The 15,799-nt window shown below is 49.6% G+C and overlaps 1 protein-coding gene across 1 annotated transcript in view; it reads right to left on the bottom strand.

Moving 5' to 3' along the window:
• Window positions 1–3,830: 3,830 nt before the first annotated feature.
• The window catches only part of INTS9 (integrator complex subunit 9), a 104,193-nt gene continuing 92,224 nt past the window's right edge, over window positions 3,831–15,799 (bottom strand). Inside the window, exons 13-17 of the mRNA XM_045773969.2 lie at window positions 13,087–13,211; window positions 10,909–11,076; window positions 8,773–8,871; window positions 7,575–7,712; window positions 3,831–5,807 (exon numbers count right to left, since the gene is read on the bottom strand). Coding sequence (XP_045629925.1) covers window positions 5,631–5,807; window positions 7,575–7,712; window positions 8,773–8,871; window positions 10,909–11,076; window positions 13,087–13,211 — 707 coding nt within the window. The 3' untranslated portion in view covers window positions 3,831–5,630. The remainder of the gene's footprint in view (window positions 5,808–7,574; window positions 7,713–8,772; window positions 8,872–10,908; window positions 11,077–13,086; window positions 13,212–15,799) is intronic.

Below are 15,799 nucleotides of genomic sequence, written 5' to 3'. Positions count from 1 at the left end.
GGAACAACATCTCCCCATTGCCCCCACCTCCCAGCCTCTGGCAACCACTATTCTCCTCTCTGTTTCTTTGAGTTTGCATTTTTTAGATGCCACATATGCGTGAGAACAGACAGGAATACCTTGGAGATACTGCGGGTTCAGTTGCAGGCCCCTGCAGTAAAGCGAATATCGCAATACAGAGAGTCACATTAGGTGTTTGGCTTCCTAGGGCACATCAGAGTTACGTTTATAGTGCCGTCTACTAAGCGCGCAACAGCAGGATGTCTAAAAAATACATACCTTAATTTAAAAAATACTTCATTGATAAAACATGCTGACCATGATCTGAGCTTTCGGCAAGTCGTAATCGTTTTGCTGGTGGAGGGTGTCGTCTGGATGCTGATGGTGGCTGATGGATCAGGGTGGGGGTGTCGAAAGCTGGGGTGGCCGCGGCAGTTTCTCAGTATAAGACAGCAGTGAAGTTCGTCACATTAGTTGACTCTTCCTATCATGACTTCTCTGCAGCAGTGATGCGGTGTGATAGGCTTTTTCTCACAGGACTTCTTTTGAAATTGGAGTCATTCCTCTCACACCCTCCTGCCGTTTTAGCAACTAAATTTCTGTAATAAGCTAAATCCTTTGTTGTCATTTCAACAGTCTTCCCAGCATCCTCACCAGTAGGTTCCATCTCAAGAAACCACTTTCTCTGCTCATGCATAAGAAGCAAGTTTGATGGTGAACCTGCGGCAGCCCCGTCCCACCTTCAGGCTCCACTTCTCACGCCAGTTCTCTTGCTCTTTGCACCCCATCTGCACTTCCTCCCCTCAAGTCTGGAACCTTCAGCTTGTAAAAAATGCAGTATCCACTCAGCACAACATGAGGTGTGCCTGGACAGTATTTGTGTCTCTTGGACTTGGGTCATATAGCCAATGCCCTCAAGGTCCATCCATGTCGTTGTAAAAGGCAGGAGTTCCTTGTGCTTTTCTTATGGTTGAATAATACTCCATATTGTGCGTGTGTGTGTCCCGCATTGTCTTTATCCATTCATCCATCGACGGACACTCTGGCTGCTTCCATGTCTTGGCTCTGTGCCTACTGCCACAGTGAGCACGGGGGCTGCGGAGAGCTGAGAATGACTTATTTCCTTGGGCTACATGCCTAGAAGTGGAATGTCGGGGATCACGTGATAGTTGTATTTTCAATCTTTTGAGGTACTTTGTACTGTTTTCCATAGTGACTGCACCAACCTACATTCATACCAACAGTGCACGAGGGTTCTCCTTCCTCCACATTCTCGCCAACACTTGTTATTTCTTGTCTTTTTGAGGATAACTGTTCTGACAGGTGTGAGGTGGTGTCTCATCACAGTTTTGAACATTTACATTTTCCTGACAGTGACGTCGTGTACTTGGTGGCCATTTGTACGTCTTCTTTGGAAAAATATCTATTCATGTCCTTTGCCCATTTTTAAATTGTCTTTTTTCCTTTTTTTTTTTTTTTTGCTGTTGAGTTGTAGGAGTTCTTTATATATTTCGGATATTGATTCCTTATCATATAGATGTGTTTGCAAATATTTTCTCCCATTCAGTAGGCTGCCTTTTCATTTTGTTGATAGTTTCCTTTGCTGAGCAGAACTCTTTTTAGTGTGATGTCGTTCCACTTGTTGACTTTTGCTTTTGTTGCTTATGCTTGGTGTCATATCCAAAAAATTACTGCCAAGGACAGCGTCAAGCAGCTTTTTTCCTATGTTTTCTTCTAGTAGTTTCGGGTCTCCAATTTAAAGCTTTAACCCTTCTCAAGTTAATTATTGAGTGGTGTAAGATAGCAGTTCAATTTCATTCTTCTGCATGTGGTTACACAGTATCCCATCTATTGAAAAGACTATCCTTTTCCCAATGAATATTCTTGGCTCCCTTGTCAAGTATCAGTTGACTGAGCGTGGGCTTATTTCTGGGCTCTCTGTACCTTTGGTTTATGTGACTATTTTTATGTCAGTACTCTACTGTCGTGATTACCATAGCTTTGTCGTAAAGCTTGACATCAGCAACTGTGATGCCTCCAGCTTTGTTCTTTTTCAAGATTACTTTGGCTGAATATTCAGGGTCCTTTGTGGTTCCACACAAATTACAGGGTTGTTTTTTTCTATTTCTGTGAAAATGTCATGGGAATTTTGCTAGGGATTTTACTGAATCTGTAGGTGGGAAAATAATGTTTTTGTGATGAGACTAAAACATAACGCACTACCAAGCAGCAGTAGAGAAGGTGGTATTTAATCTTTAGTAAATATACCCATGACTGATGTTGGCTCCAGCCTCTGGTGAGATTAGACATTTTCGGCCGAGTTCTACTCTGCCTGTCTCTAGGTTTTAGTTGTCACTTCCTCGAAAATTGTACTTGGTTATTTCTAACCTCATTCTGGGTTTAAAGAAGAGTAGTGTTGTTTACCCATAGTTCCAGTGCAATGAATTTGAGAACATCAGATGCTTCCTACCTACCCACTGTGGCAAGACAACACTGAACTTCCCTTATGGCTGCAGGGGGAACAACTGGACTTGGGGCCAGAGAAAAGAAGTGTCTCCCTTTCCTATCCACCAGTTTGCTTGGCTCATAGGAATGTATCATCAGACAGCTTTGGAGGTTTCTTCTCTCTTCTGTTGACACTTCACTGTAGTTTGGAAAAGCCGACTCCTGCCTGCGTAGGACAACTGTGAAGTCCAAAAGCTTTAAGCTCCCACGGGATCAAGGAGAGGAGTAGCTGTTACCTTTACTTGAAAAGAAGTGTCCAACCCCCGCCCCCCACCCCGGCCTGCTCCTGATCCCGGATACTCACATGACATTACGGTAAGGCAGATACCACTTACTGGCCATGTTTTGGGGAAAGTTACTTAATCTCTGTACCTCAGTTTCCCCATCCAGCATCTTAATTGTAGTCCTGTGGAGAGACAACCCTGAGGCAGAAGCGCCCAGCCAGGCCGCACCGGATTCCAGACCCACAGAAATGGTGAGATAACGAATGTTGCTTTAAGCCACTGAGTTTTGGAGTATTTGTTACACGACAATAAATACACCACTTCTTAGATTAAAAGAAATAATACTCTTCACTAGTAATGGTTTTTCAATGACCATTTCATCATTAGGATTTTGTTGGGCTTGAGTAGAAATTATCCTAGATGTCCAACTCTTCACCAGGTCAGTGTCAGTGGTCAGTGGGCTGCGTTTCCAGTGGAGCCACCATCAGTGGTGTAATCACGGCGCGGGAAGGCAGGTTCTGCTGTTCCTTCTGGGTCTTCTACGAACCAACCTAATTTGGTATCCAAATATCTGAACTCGAGGCAGTTATTCCTAACTGCTCTCTCCTAATACTTGGAAGAGCTGGCACTGGATTTTCTCTCTGCTTTAACAAATGATTCTTTGCTTCTTCCTGCTTCTCTGGCTTCTGCCACTCAGTAGGTGGTGGGAACTTGATTACAGTTTTTAGAATTTCTAAGTTATTACTGGCCTGTCAGTTTACGGACTGATTTGCATTTACATACCGTTTGTTTCTTCAGTAATCACCTCTCAAGGGATCAATGCCTTGTGCTCTCTGAGCAAGCCCTTTAACAGAAATCAAACTTGGACAAATCCAAGTAAAATAACCACTTTGATTTTCTTGAGCTCTATTTTTATATTGTTTTCACATTTTAAAAGAGGTTCGAAATTTAACTTGATTTCTCTCCAGAGTTTTATTAGGAGGTATGCCTACATGTGGTGCCTATTTACAGTCTCCCCCTAAGAACAAAAGCAAGCTTTCGTGGCAATGGCACATCAATCTCTTGTAATGTCAATCCCCACCCAAGGCTGTACCCCCCCATTTTATTCTGTAGATGCATCTTAGGCCCCCTGATTGGAATGACCTGTACCCTGGAAAACAGAGGCCTGTCAGAGCGGAGCATTCCTGTGCCCACGTCTGGCAAAGGAAGCTGCTTGTTTTCCTCCTCTCATGAAGAATCCCATTGGCAGGACCATTCCAGAGACGAATGGACCGTCAATCAACTCTCTGTAAAACCTGAGCCAGTAACAGGATTGTACATGGTTCTTGGCTCACTAAATCCCTTTGTGATACACAGCTGCTGGCCAAGTTGGAGCACGGACTACTGACTGAATTTCAACCAGTCTAAAAATGTACGAACAACAGGCTGAACTGGGCCTACCTCCATAGTTGACCAAGTCTAAGACTTGTGCTCTTATCCCCCTTCTTCCGATGATAATATTTGAAAAATCAGCACCTGGGTTACAACTGATGCTATCTTAGATGCAATCAGGTAAACACCTGTTTTAAGCAGTTAAGAAGCATCAGTATTGCCACTAGCTTGCTATTACGTAGGCTTCCTATTATAAGGGTCTCTGGGCATCTGAGTTAATGCAGAGAATCCTGACCCTCTGCGGGAAAGGCAGCGCAGGGCAAGGATTAACTAGTGGAGCCTGAGCTGTGTGTTCTAGGCATTTCCCCAGAAGGTAAGGCTGCTGTTACCAATCTGTGTTGGTGTTCTTTATTTTGTTTTTTAAAAGATTTTATTTATGTATTTGAGAGCTCACAAGCAGGGACAGGGGCAGAGGGGAAGGAGAGGGACAAGCAGACTCTGTGCTGAGCATGGAACCCAGCAAAAGGCTCGATCTCAGGGTCCTGAGATCATGACTGAGCCGAAATCAAGAGTTGGATGCCTAACAGACTGAGCCACCCAAGCACCCCTGTGTTGGTGTTTTTTATACAAACGCAGCTCAGATAAAGTTAAGCACCTTTTCATACAACTTAAGAAAAATATCTGAGTTTTCTAACTAATGTTGGGTTACATGCTTGCACACACCAAGCTAAAATTTGCTATGGTATTTTTTTTTTTTAAGTAGACTCCACGCCCAGTTTGGAGGCCAATGTAGGGCTTGAACTCACGACCCTGAGATTAAGACCTGAGCGGAGATCAAGAGTCAGATGCTTAACCGACTGAGCCACCCAGGTGCTCCAATATGGTATTTTCTAAGTTTATGCTGTTCTGTACAGTTTCATATTTTTTCAGATACTAAATTAATGTATACATTCTAGGTTCAACAGAGCACAGGTACTTCTATAAAAAATAAGTTTTATTAACAAAATGGGCTCACAGTATAAAATACAGACGATGGTTCATTATATCAATTTCTTGGGATCATCTTTCTTGTTAGGTGTAGCACTGTAGACAAATAAAACACAAGCAAAGACTAGTTCCCCTGCCCAAGGCCTATGAAACCAGGAGAAACCAACACCAACTGCTTCAGTCAGTCATCGTTTTACCCCCCCTTCCGCCATTAACCTCTTGGGAAGCTGCTTCTGTTACTCTTAGGCTACTCCTCAGCTTGCTGCCATACCATCCTGGCCACCCGAGACAGGCAGAATTGGGAAGAAAATGAGTATAAGTTTAAAACAAAAGTTCTTGCTCAAAACAGTACTAGAAACTGAGCCAGGAGATTCTGGCTGTAACTGCTGATAATCACGACCCCCAAGGGCCACTTTTTTATTCCTTAAGCCAGAGAACACCACAAAGACGGCCAACTTTTATGCCCTTCCTCAGTTTGTGCTGGGCAGCCCCAGTGAAGGACTGCAGAATTTCCGTGAAGCAGAAATGGCTCAGACGTTCCATTTAGAACTTCTGTAGGAATTTGAGAACGAGGTCCCGCAGTCGTACCCTGAGCATCTCATCATTGTCACAAATGATATGAGTTGAATCTTCCTCAATCTGGATGAGCGTCTCAGCTTCCTGGAGCAGGACAATATGGCCCTTCGCTGTGTCTTCCACCTTAATATCGCTGAAGCCATGCTGCTCCAAAAGAAGAGAGAGGAGGATGATGGCTACTCTGAAAGCAAGGGGCCAGCTGAAAGGCAGGAGGACACTCAGCAACTGACACTTCTAGACTTGGCTAAACTGAACATTCTAGAAACTCACTTTCGATGCTCCCTAGTATAATTCTTCAGACTTGTCACAGGACCTCCTAGAGCAACAGAATTCAAACACAGCTTCATAGACTTTAAAAGAAGCCTCCAAACATGCACAATCTCATGCAAAACACAACAAAATTTCTATAACCTGCTTAAGCTTTTGTGAGTTATCTGAGGAGCACATCCAAGGGCCTGGGTTCAGGAGTTTGGGACGCTGGGCTGCCCATCACCAGCCAATGGTACCTGATGTAAAAAGCAGCTTCATCCTGTCCCAGGAAAATGCCATTCCTCAAAGCAAGATACCAATGGCCTTGTGATTTGGCATATCCTTCTCAAGGGAGAAGGAGACATGGCAGCACAGCAAATACTCCCCTACCTTAATGTGAGTTACAGAACTTTCTTACACATCACACATAAAGTTGAGGAAGAGGAAAAGAAGGAGAAATAAGACTGATTTGCCTGGAAGGGACATAGGATAGGTAAAGAACATGGGCTAGGGAGGGTCTCTCCCCTTAGTTCCAGAAAGCTCATGCGTAGGCTGGGGCAGATCCTAAGGGTCAGTTTCTGGATGAACCAGGCAGAAGAACTGGTGAAGGTGTTTCTGGGAAATTCTGCAAGCCGTTTCAAGCTTTTAAAAGACAAGTCAAGCTGAGTTCTACTAACAGGAGCCGGAGCAGCGCAAGGTCCTGAGGAAGCAGTTGCTGCCGTGTTCACTGCGTCACACGGGACGCTCCCAGGCTAACTCCCATAGAGTGTCCCCACCCTCAGGGGCTAGGAGGGCTGCACAATTTGGCCGCAGTCTTTCCTTCAGGGAAAAATTAAAAGACTGATGGCTGGCTGCTGATCCAGGGAAGGGCCAGTGTCCTCCAGAGGTCTGCCTACTTCTTCCCTCTCTTCCCGCTCGTCTGGGAGTTGCTGGCCCTGCTTCTCCAAGTCCTAGGGATCTGGCCACATGGGTGCCTCTGCCGTCACTGCCCCCCAGTCCTGAGCCTCTTGTCTCTTGTGACATGGCCATGCTGGCACTCTGACAGGAATGGGTCTTCTTGAAAAGTGAGGCTCTAAGGGTCAGACTTCCAAAGTTTTCTTTCTTTCTTTCTTTTTTTTTTTGAAGATTTTATTTATTTGATAGACACACAGTGAGAGCGGGAACTCAAGCAGGGGGAGTGGGAGAGGAAAAATCAGGACTCCAGCTGAGCAGGGAGCCCGATACGGGGCTCGACCCCAGGACCCTGGGATCACAACCTGAGCCGAAGGCAGACACTTAACGACTGAGCCACCCAGGTGCCCCCTAAGTTTTCTTTATCTGGCCTTTCCCACCTCACCCATAGGTTACATCTAGGTTCCTGAAGGGCTTCCTCGGTCTAGTTCCCGCAAGAAATGGGGTGTGGTGCGGTAGTCTTCTAGTGGCCTGAGTCTGATGGGAAGGGGCTGGCAGAGAAGAAACAGGGGACCTACGGGGAAGGAGGGCATGGTCTTCTCTCACCTCTCTGGGACCCTCCCCTGGTTGTTTTCTGCCATGACCCTGGATCAAGCAGATGCTTCAGGGACGGCAGCTCAGACCGTGGAGCCGGAGAGAGAAGCAGCAACATGCCTTCCTTGAGGCGCCGAACAAGGCAGGCCGGCTCCCGAGCGATCTGGCCGTGCTCACCTTCTCCAGCGTCTGCACGAACTGTTCCACGGGGATCGAGCCGCTCAGCAGGGGCTTCAGCACTTTGCAGTCTGGGATGTCATCGCTCGCCCGCTTTCTCTTCTTACCGCCTGTGGGTTGGGCCGGCCTGGGTGGGGGCTAGAGCGGGAGACACCACGATCTCACCCAGCACGTCACCCCGAGAGCGGCAGAGGTCGGTGCGGGGCCACAGCGAGAGCCTGTCTGTCCGTCCCGCCCAGGGCCCCGCTGCCCGGCCCGCCATCCCCGCTGCCAGGGCTGCCGGTGCTGGAGCTCAGGGGCGCCGTGCGCTGGGGGCGCCATCTGGTGCTCTGTGTAACGTAAGCTAGTGCCGCAGCGTCCACACGGCATCGGGACCCTTTTTGGCAGAGATCTTCCTTCTATCAAGACTCATTTTTAAGTTTTAAATGATTCACTTCAGTATTTTCCAGTAAATTCTTTAAATAATAAACTGTGTCGGCCACCGCTGTGCAACAGCACGTGGCCGAGGCCCCCAGCGGTGGGGGCGGCCTGACGGTTCAAACGGACGTCAGAGACACCGCCTACCAGTGGCGCTAGCAGGATTTTGTGAGGATGCAGCGGAGGGTGAGACAGAAGCACGGCCAGCAGCCCACGCGGCGGCACAGTCCGGGGCTGGAAGGAGGTCAGGCGCCTACAGAGCGACGCCGCGACGCAGAAAACACGGTGAACGTGGGGCACGACGCACCGGGGACAAGGCGCCGCGGCCCGTGAGCGGGCTGGCTCCCAGGTGCGCGTGTCCTGGAGGGGAGGCCTCCGGGGGGCGGGGGGCTGCCCTGCCGCTCGGGGGGCCCCCTCCCCGCCCAGCCCCGCACTCTGCACTGCGGCTCTAGCGGAGGCGCCCGCGGGAGCTCGGAGGGACGTCGGTCCTTTCGGGGTCCTTTCGGAGCCGGGAAGAGCACCTAGGGTGATGTGCGGCCCCCGCTCTAGGAATAATAGCTGCTCTTCCCGTTTCTGTCTCTGAGGCATGTGGCCAGGGAAATAATAGGGAAGAACGGACACGAGTGTTCTGTTTCCAGTCTAATCCATTAAGGAGTCTGGTCTCTGCCTTGTGCTGGCTGGAGTGCGAGCACCACTGGTGGGGGCGGTCCGGGGGGTTCCTCATCTTCCCAGGCCCCAGCGGCAACTCAGGGGTGCAAGCCCAGCTCACCCTCCCCCGTACCTGAAGGACGTGCTTGTTATCTTTCGTGTGCAGCACAGCCGAGACGGTTGCCAAGGAAATGCCAGGCTTTATCTCCATGGGCACCAGCGCATCTGCGAGCTGGAAGCAGACAGGGGTTTCAGTTGGGCTCACCTCAGTGTGGGGGACGAGGTGCTGTGCCATCCTGAGTCAGGACCAGGAGGCCACACGGAGAGCTCACGGGTGGCCGGTGATGGCCAAGGCCAGCTTTCCACAGCCACCAGCTTGCTCGCAGCGCCGTGCCCCTGCCACTGTGGTGGGAAAGGTGCGGCATCTGGTGCCATGAAGCTGAGCCTTTAGTGACCAGCGTTCCTCATTTTCTTTTCTTTTGAACTTTATATCACTGCAGTCTAAATGACCACATAATTTTAAGGAAGAAAGAAGGTAAAAAATTCAAAAATACCTTTAATCAAAAATACACACAAATATATACATCGATTGTAAGAAAGAAAGGAGGTAAGAGAAGTGGAGAGAAGGAGGTGGTGGTGGAGGGTACACTGGGCTGAGAAGAGGAGGAGAACGAGCCTGAGCCCGACGTTCTTCGACCTGTTTCGGGTGCTCTTCCTGGAGGCGGCCCACAACTCTGAGCAGCCACCTCACGCAAGCTTGAGCCACCGCATGCTGGGACCCCAGGGTGCTGACCCTTCTGCTTTGCCCTTTTGTTAGTCAACCCCCAAATGATGCACTGCCAACACCCTGCCACGGGCTCATCACCCGAACCACCACAACCTCATGTCCACCTTCTGGTGCCTTCCAGACTGCTCCTGACCCTTCCACAGGATCTCTCGAAAACCTCTAAGGGCTTCTTCTTACTCAGAATACCTATCAGGTGCTGACTTTCCATGCCGGCCTCTGCCTCTGTCCTCTTAACCACTAGGTGACTAGTGTCAGGAAGGACAAGGACAGCAGCTTTTGGATGGAGTGAGCTAATTCCTGTTAATCTGACTTCTCTCAAAGGTGGAACACCCAACCTTTACCATCTCTCTCCCTACCACCCGAGTCTGACGCATACCCCTTCTCGTAGGCAGCTTTGCAGCTCCCCAACCCCGCCACTGGCGGTCACGTGGGACCCTGCGAGAAGCCCTCGCTACCGGGGTTAGCAGACTATCGCTCTTGCACATGCAGACCCCGAGCTACCCAAGTCTCCTTTGTGTAAAAACAAAAGTGAATAAATACGCAAGATGCCATTTATGTAACTATGAAGATCAGTATCCCATGAGCAGAGGAAGCTGCTTAGGATATTTAAAAGGAACGTGAGCACTGTTTCATGAAACAAGGAAACACATGGCATGGGTGTGAAATGCTCCCCCCAGGGAGACCCACGTCTGCTCCGGGCTCCCAACAGTGCCGTCTGTATGCGGCCTTTTCCTTCCCGTGCCGCACTTACTCCCCCCACGGGTCAGCTGCCTGGCAGAACGGGCCTGGGAGGCTTGGGGACGGCATTGTGCGAACCTGGGCAGCCCAGTGATTGAAATCTAAGACCCCGCTGTGCCACGAGGGAAGTCCACTCAGAGCCCACGACCACCACAACTCCGCTCAGACACCTCTGCGAGAGGGGCACGTGTCCCTCACCGCCCGAGAGCAGAGAGTTTCCCACCAGAACACGTCCCCGAGGGCTGACGCATCAGGCCTCCTGCCTTGCACTCACAGGGACACATGAGGAGGGTTATGAGGCAGCTGCACAGGACACACTCCCATCTGGGAAAGAACCAGGTACCCCAGAGTAGTAGCAGCACCTAAGACCGGCGGCAGATTTTAACCCCTGCACCTCACACAGGCCTCTCGGGCGAAACTCAACGACGCCTGTAGTTCCCTCTACATGCCGTACACGGACAGAGATTTATGCACAAGAATGTTTCAGAAAGCATGATTTATAATACAGAAAAAGCAGAAATCCTAAGGGTCCACCACTGAGGGAACAGTTACGATGCACTTATGATGTTCACAGCTGTTACTTCACTACCCGAAAAATGAGAAGGCTCTGAAGGTCCCCCCTCCCCTTCCAGTTCCTCGCTTAAGGATCTGCGTTCGTTGGTCAAAAGACAGCCACGTCTGGGACAGTCGTCTGAGACTCAAGTGGAAAGCGTGGGTTTGACCGTGAGAGAGAGAATGGCTCACCTCTGGCATGATTTCGATCTTCTCGTAGCGACGCTTGAAAGGCAAGGCGAGGACCTCGGCCCGCCGGTACGACATGGCAGGCGGCTGGCAGTCTATCATCAGGTCCATCCGGTGGGACTGCGCAGGGGGCGGCTGCGTGTACTGCTCGGGGCAGACCACGTGGAGCGGCTGAGGACCGACGGGACAGGGGCAGGGTGAGGGAGGAGGTCCGTGCATGGCGCCCACGCTCAGCCTCACCACTTTCGGGCCATCTTACCTCTCCTCTCAAACCCAGTGGCGGGCAGCAGGACAGGTGAGCGCAGTGTGGGGAAAGGAGAATAAAAATTTCAGGGCAAAGCCCTCAACTGCCAGCCATGTAGAGTAGGGGGGAGATCCACTGCCTCTATTTGAATTTATTTTTATTTTTTCACTATTTTTAAGGCACACTGATGGTGACTTCCATGAGTCTACTCTCAACTGGTCCCTAAGCCCCTGGAGGGCACAGTCTTCTTGTCACATCTACCATCACTGACTGGTGGGGACAGCTGGTGGCCAGTGGGCAAGAACTGCTGACGTGCCTGCTAGTCTGGTGTTCTGGGGCTGGGCTTTTTTCTGGTATCGGCAGGTCTGCTGGTTTTTGACAGTGGGCACCGCTCACGTCAGATACTCAATTGTGTAGGACAGACTGAATCAGAGTATTTTTTGTTTTTGTTTTTTTTTTTAAACAAAATGTCTGTTATTTTCAGAGACAAAAACAGTAAACCAACACTTACTTGGGACAAATACCATGCAACTGAAAATGGATCCCGGTGGCCCACTGAGTCATTGTATTGCCACTGCTTTTACTTAAGAGTCTGGAGCTCGCCTCAAGTTCCTGGAAGGAGGCCTTCCAGCAGGCCAACCAGACGCATTCAAAATAGCACTTGTTCTGTTGGGCTCTTACTTGTCCTCTTCCTGACCTGGGTGGTATGTTGTAACTCCTCTCAGGTCCCAGCCTGACCTCCAACTGGCTTTCCCCCTCCTACGGGGGATACCAAGTGGACTCCCATCCCCACTCTCCCTGTCCTGCCAGGGGCTCCACGAGCACAGCACTGCTGTAGGGACGGCAGGGGGTGTTACCTAGTGAGGAAAATAACAGGCTCTGAACTGTCTCTGCCTGCATGCTGATGCGCACACGGTGGGGTATCGAATCACCAAACCGGCCCAAACGTACCCACTGCTCTATAATCATGTCTAGAGAAAGCCCATATTCTTTCCTGGAGGGCCAGTCAGCGAGCGATCACATTAGGCATGATCTCTGTAGCCCTGAGGCCCTTCGGCTTCCCATTCCTTGCCACCCCTCCTCAGAGTTCTGTGTCGGTGCCTCCCATCCTGAGCTCAAAGATTCTGGGTGGAGGAGAGCAAACCTCTGACCTGGGCTGAGCAAAGTGAAGGTAGCTAACCATCCCGTGCTGCATTACTAGATGAGGCACAAGGAGACGTGCCAGGGCGCCCTGGTGCTCAGCTGAGCTCCCGAAGCAACGGGGAATGAGAACTCTTCCTCTGGCCTCGCTCCCTGGCCAATGCCACGCAGCCTCCCCAAGCGCGAGCAGATGTGCTGCCGAGTGGTTGCTCGCCCAGTGCGGTGCTCTCTAGTCCCTGCTCTTCCTCTCCGTTCTTCTGCTCTGCAGACGGCCTTCCTTTTTCTGACCCCTTTACCCAGCTACTTCTGCCCATTCTCTATGGCAGAAAGCGCAAAAGGAAAAAACAAAAGCAGCAAAACCCAAACCAAACCAAACCTCTCATGAAAAGCAAAGTAACCCTGTGTGTGGTACCCCTCTACATGTGCAACAGGGCCCAATCCAGGTTTCGGATAAACTGTCTTTTGGCTTGAGGAGGAGGTTTCTAGAACGACTTTTCTGGTGGGAGAGGGGGCAATCTGCTTTTAACTGGACACAGATGGTTCTCATCAAAAATAATAGACTGTTTATGCTTTCTTTTCCTTCCACTTTTGATTTCTTTAGAACGGAAACTGCTCTCCGGGTGTAAAGCTCATTACTGTGAAGGGTAACGAAGCAGCGCGTGTGCCAGCACGCAGCAGACGCTTGAGACGTGAGCCGGACAAGAAAAGAAGCCAGGCAGCCGGCCCTCAGCCCGCAGACGCGCAAACCCCCCAGCGGGGACAGGCCGCACGGAGACACTGGCACTTCCCTTCCTTACCTGTACTTCCTTAAGCAGCTTGGACACTTGGATGAAATTTAGCCGTGTATCAATGGGGCAGTAAATGCACTTCATGGCCAAGGGCTGGTAGGGAGCCAGTGCTTCCAGGTAGGAGAAATCGGGTTCTAATGAGCACAAAAAACAAAATTTGAAATGCACGCAACAGAGTTGCTGCCAAGTGAGGAGGCGGCCGGTGTGGTCAAGGCCAAGCAGATGGCCACACGGTCGGGAGGGTGAGGTGGTGTAAGTGCCAGAGGCTGGTGGGAGGCCCACTCCTTATCACTGGGGAGGAGGTATTTACACATAAGGACAAGGAGAGGCCAGAATGAATAGTGCAGGGTGGATGTGGAATTGGAGGTATGGGTGTGAGCTCACGGCTTTCAACACAGAGAGACAGAGGAGACAAACAACGGGTAAATAAGTAAATGGGGGAGAAGGGAAAGCTCTTCTTTACGACAGAATGCCAAGTAAATGTAAAAGAAACAATGAAAGTAAAGAAAAAAAAAATCACCATTTGGCAACCATCGCAGTAATAATTTTTTCTGATCAGGATCATCAATAGATGCTAAAAAAAAACTAGATAAAAATTTGGGAAGACCAGGATATGTGGCCTCAAAGTGCCCCCCCCTGCCCCAGCCCCCCAAGATAATGATTACATATAATAAGACTGACCTTACTGTGGGGAAATCTGGTGCAGGCCACTCAAATTGAGTGCTCAGAGTCAACATGCAGGTATGAGACAAACCACACACCACCTACTCGACAGGATGGCCCAAGAGGAAGAGAAAACGACCCTGGCCCCATGTCACCAGATGCTCTGCTGGGGCTGCTGTGCTCTTATGAGCAAAGCCCAGTGGGACTGGGAACCCCGCCTGCCGTAATGGCCTGTCTGTTCTCTCCAGAACCACTCACCGCAGCCTGCTGGCAGGGACAGCCCAGAATGAGCCAGAAGAACTGGCACATTTCTGGTGTGAAAAATTATGCTTAGATTCCCAACAGCCTGTGCCCCCACGAGGACATCAGGCTTACACTCACCTGTCTCACTAACTTATCCAGTGCATTTGGGAAAACTGATGGAACTTCCAGATCTTTAAATTACTCCCCCTCCAGCGGCTCCTGTTTCCCTGAGAATACCCCCAAATGAGGCAAGCATTTGGGAGAGATGACAGACTCCGTTTTGACATGGACGATGTGAGCTTCCACTGTGCCATGGCTGTAATATGATCCAGCAGTGGTCCAAGACTCCTCTCTGACACTACCAGACCTCACAAGTGACCTAACTGCCCTTTTGAAAGCCCGTCAAAACCGGATGAGATTTAAATTCATTACCCCTACTAGGGTTGTTATGGACCATCACACAGCCCTTGATTTCTTCCTAGCTGGCTGAGGGAAAATTCATACCAGAGCCAATCCTCTAACTGTGCCTATGTAAACACCATACCCACTGTCCTATCAGAGACAACAACTCCTCAAAAAGAATAGGAGAGACCCCCCAACCCCAAGTTCTACCACAATGTTCTCCAGATCACCTGCTGTTTAGCAAAACTTGGTAATGGTGAAGTTCTGGGTACCGTGAGTCAATGTCTTGTGGCCTGACTTCCTCTTGGCCAAAGGGGGCCTGGGAAAGAGAGAAGCAACCCCGGACAGCTGCTTTTCTGAGCTCTCCTGACACTTTCTACTAGGCCTTGCAGTCAGCCAGAGCCGGCCTGTCACTCATGGCTAGGCCATGGTGTTCTCTTGTTGGACACAAACAATTTCGCAGAACACTAACACCAGACATGGCCGCTTGGTGACCACAATGGATCAAGACAAAAACAAGAACCCTTCTGTAATCATGCCTGAACACAAAACCACAACACTGTTCAAACCACAAAATGAATAAACATTACCCTATCCTGGCTCCATTCTTCTTGCTTCCTAGATAAGAATTATTAAGATACTCAATCACACAACCACTCCTGTTTCCTGACAGCAGCCAATCCTGAGCAATGTCCCACAGCTGTCAACCCACCTCAAAATCAACGAACACAAGCCCAAATCCGTACGTTCTTTTCAACAAGCTCTGAGATGCCTCCCGCTTCCCCATGGTACGCGTCCTTCCCAGTTGCAACGAGTCATTAAGCCAACTTTGTTTGACTAGTGATGTGGTGGTGGCCTCTGGCACTCCTCACCAACAGGCTGAGCACACGGAAGGGCCCCAGTGTCCCCGATCCTGAAGCACTGGGGTGGAGCAGACTCTCTTCCATTATTCAGCTCTTAAAAAGCAATGAGAAAGAAAAAAAAAAACAACTTTCTCAACAGCTTTTATGTGCCAGGCACTGTATAAAGTGTCTTCTTATAACATTTCACTAAATGCACAGAGCCGCTCAATGAAGGAGCCAGCAATAACCCCGTCTGACAAGGAAGCAAGTGAGGCTCGGAGACATGGGGTAACTTGGCGTAGGTTACAGTCCATTGGACCAGATTCGGATCAAGGTTTTTCATTTCACTGCCCATAAGATTTCCAAATCCCAAGGCTGACTGAAGACCTAAAACTGATAAAATAATATAGTGATTAAGTAAAACCCCTGCTTGACCTCATGAAAGGATCTGTTCTACTGTGAGGGGTTTGTCTCCAGAAGGAAAACTGTAAGCTAGAGGAAACTATAACCAAAGGAGAAAGACCCAATTCAGGAAATAATTCCTAAAGGGTAAAGTAAGAGTGGTTACTAGA

The sequence above is a fragment of the Ursus americanus genome, chromosome 13 (assembly GCF_024610735.1).
Source record: "Ursus americanus isolate L20-20 chromosome 13, mUrsAme1.1.p, whole genome shotgun sequence".
Taxonomy (NCBI): domain Eukaryota; kingdom Metazoa; phylum Chordata; class Mammalia; order Carnivora; family Ursidae; genus Ursus; species Ursus americanus.
Note: the sequence above shows the minus strand (reverse complement) of the source record. Positions and strands in the feature narration are given on the sequence as shown.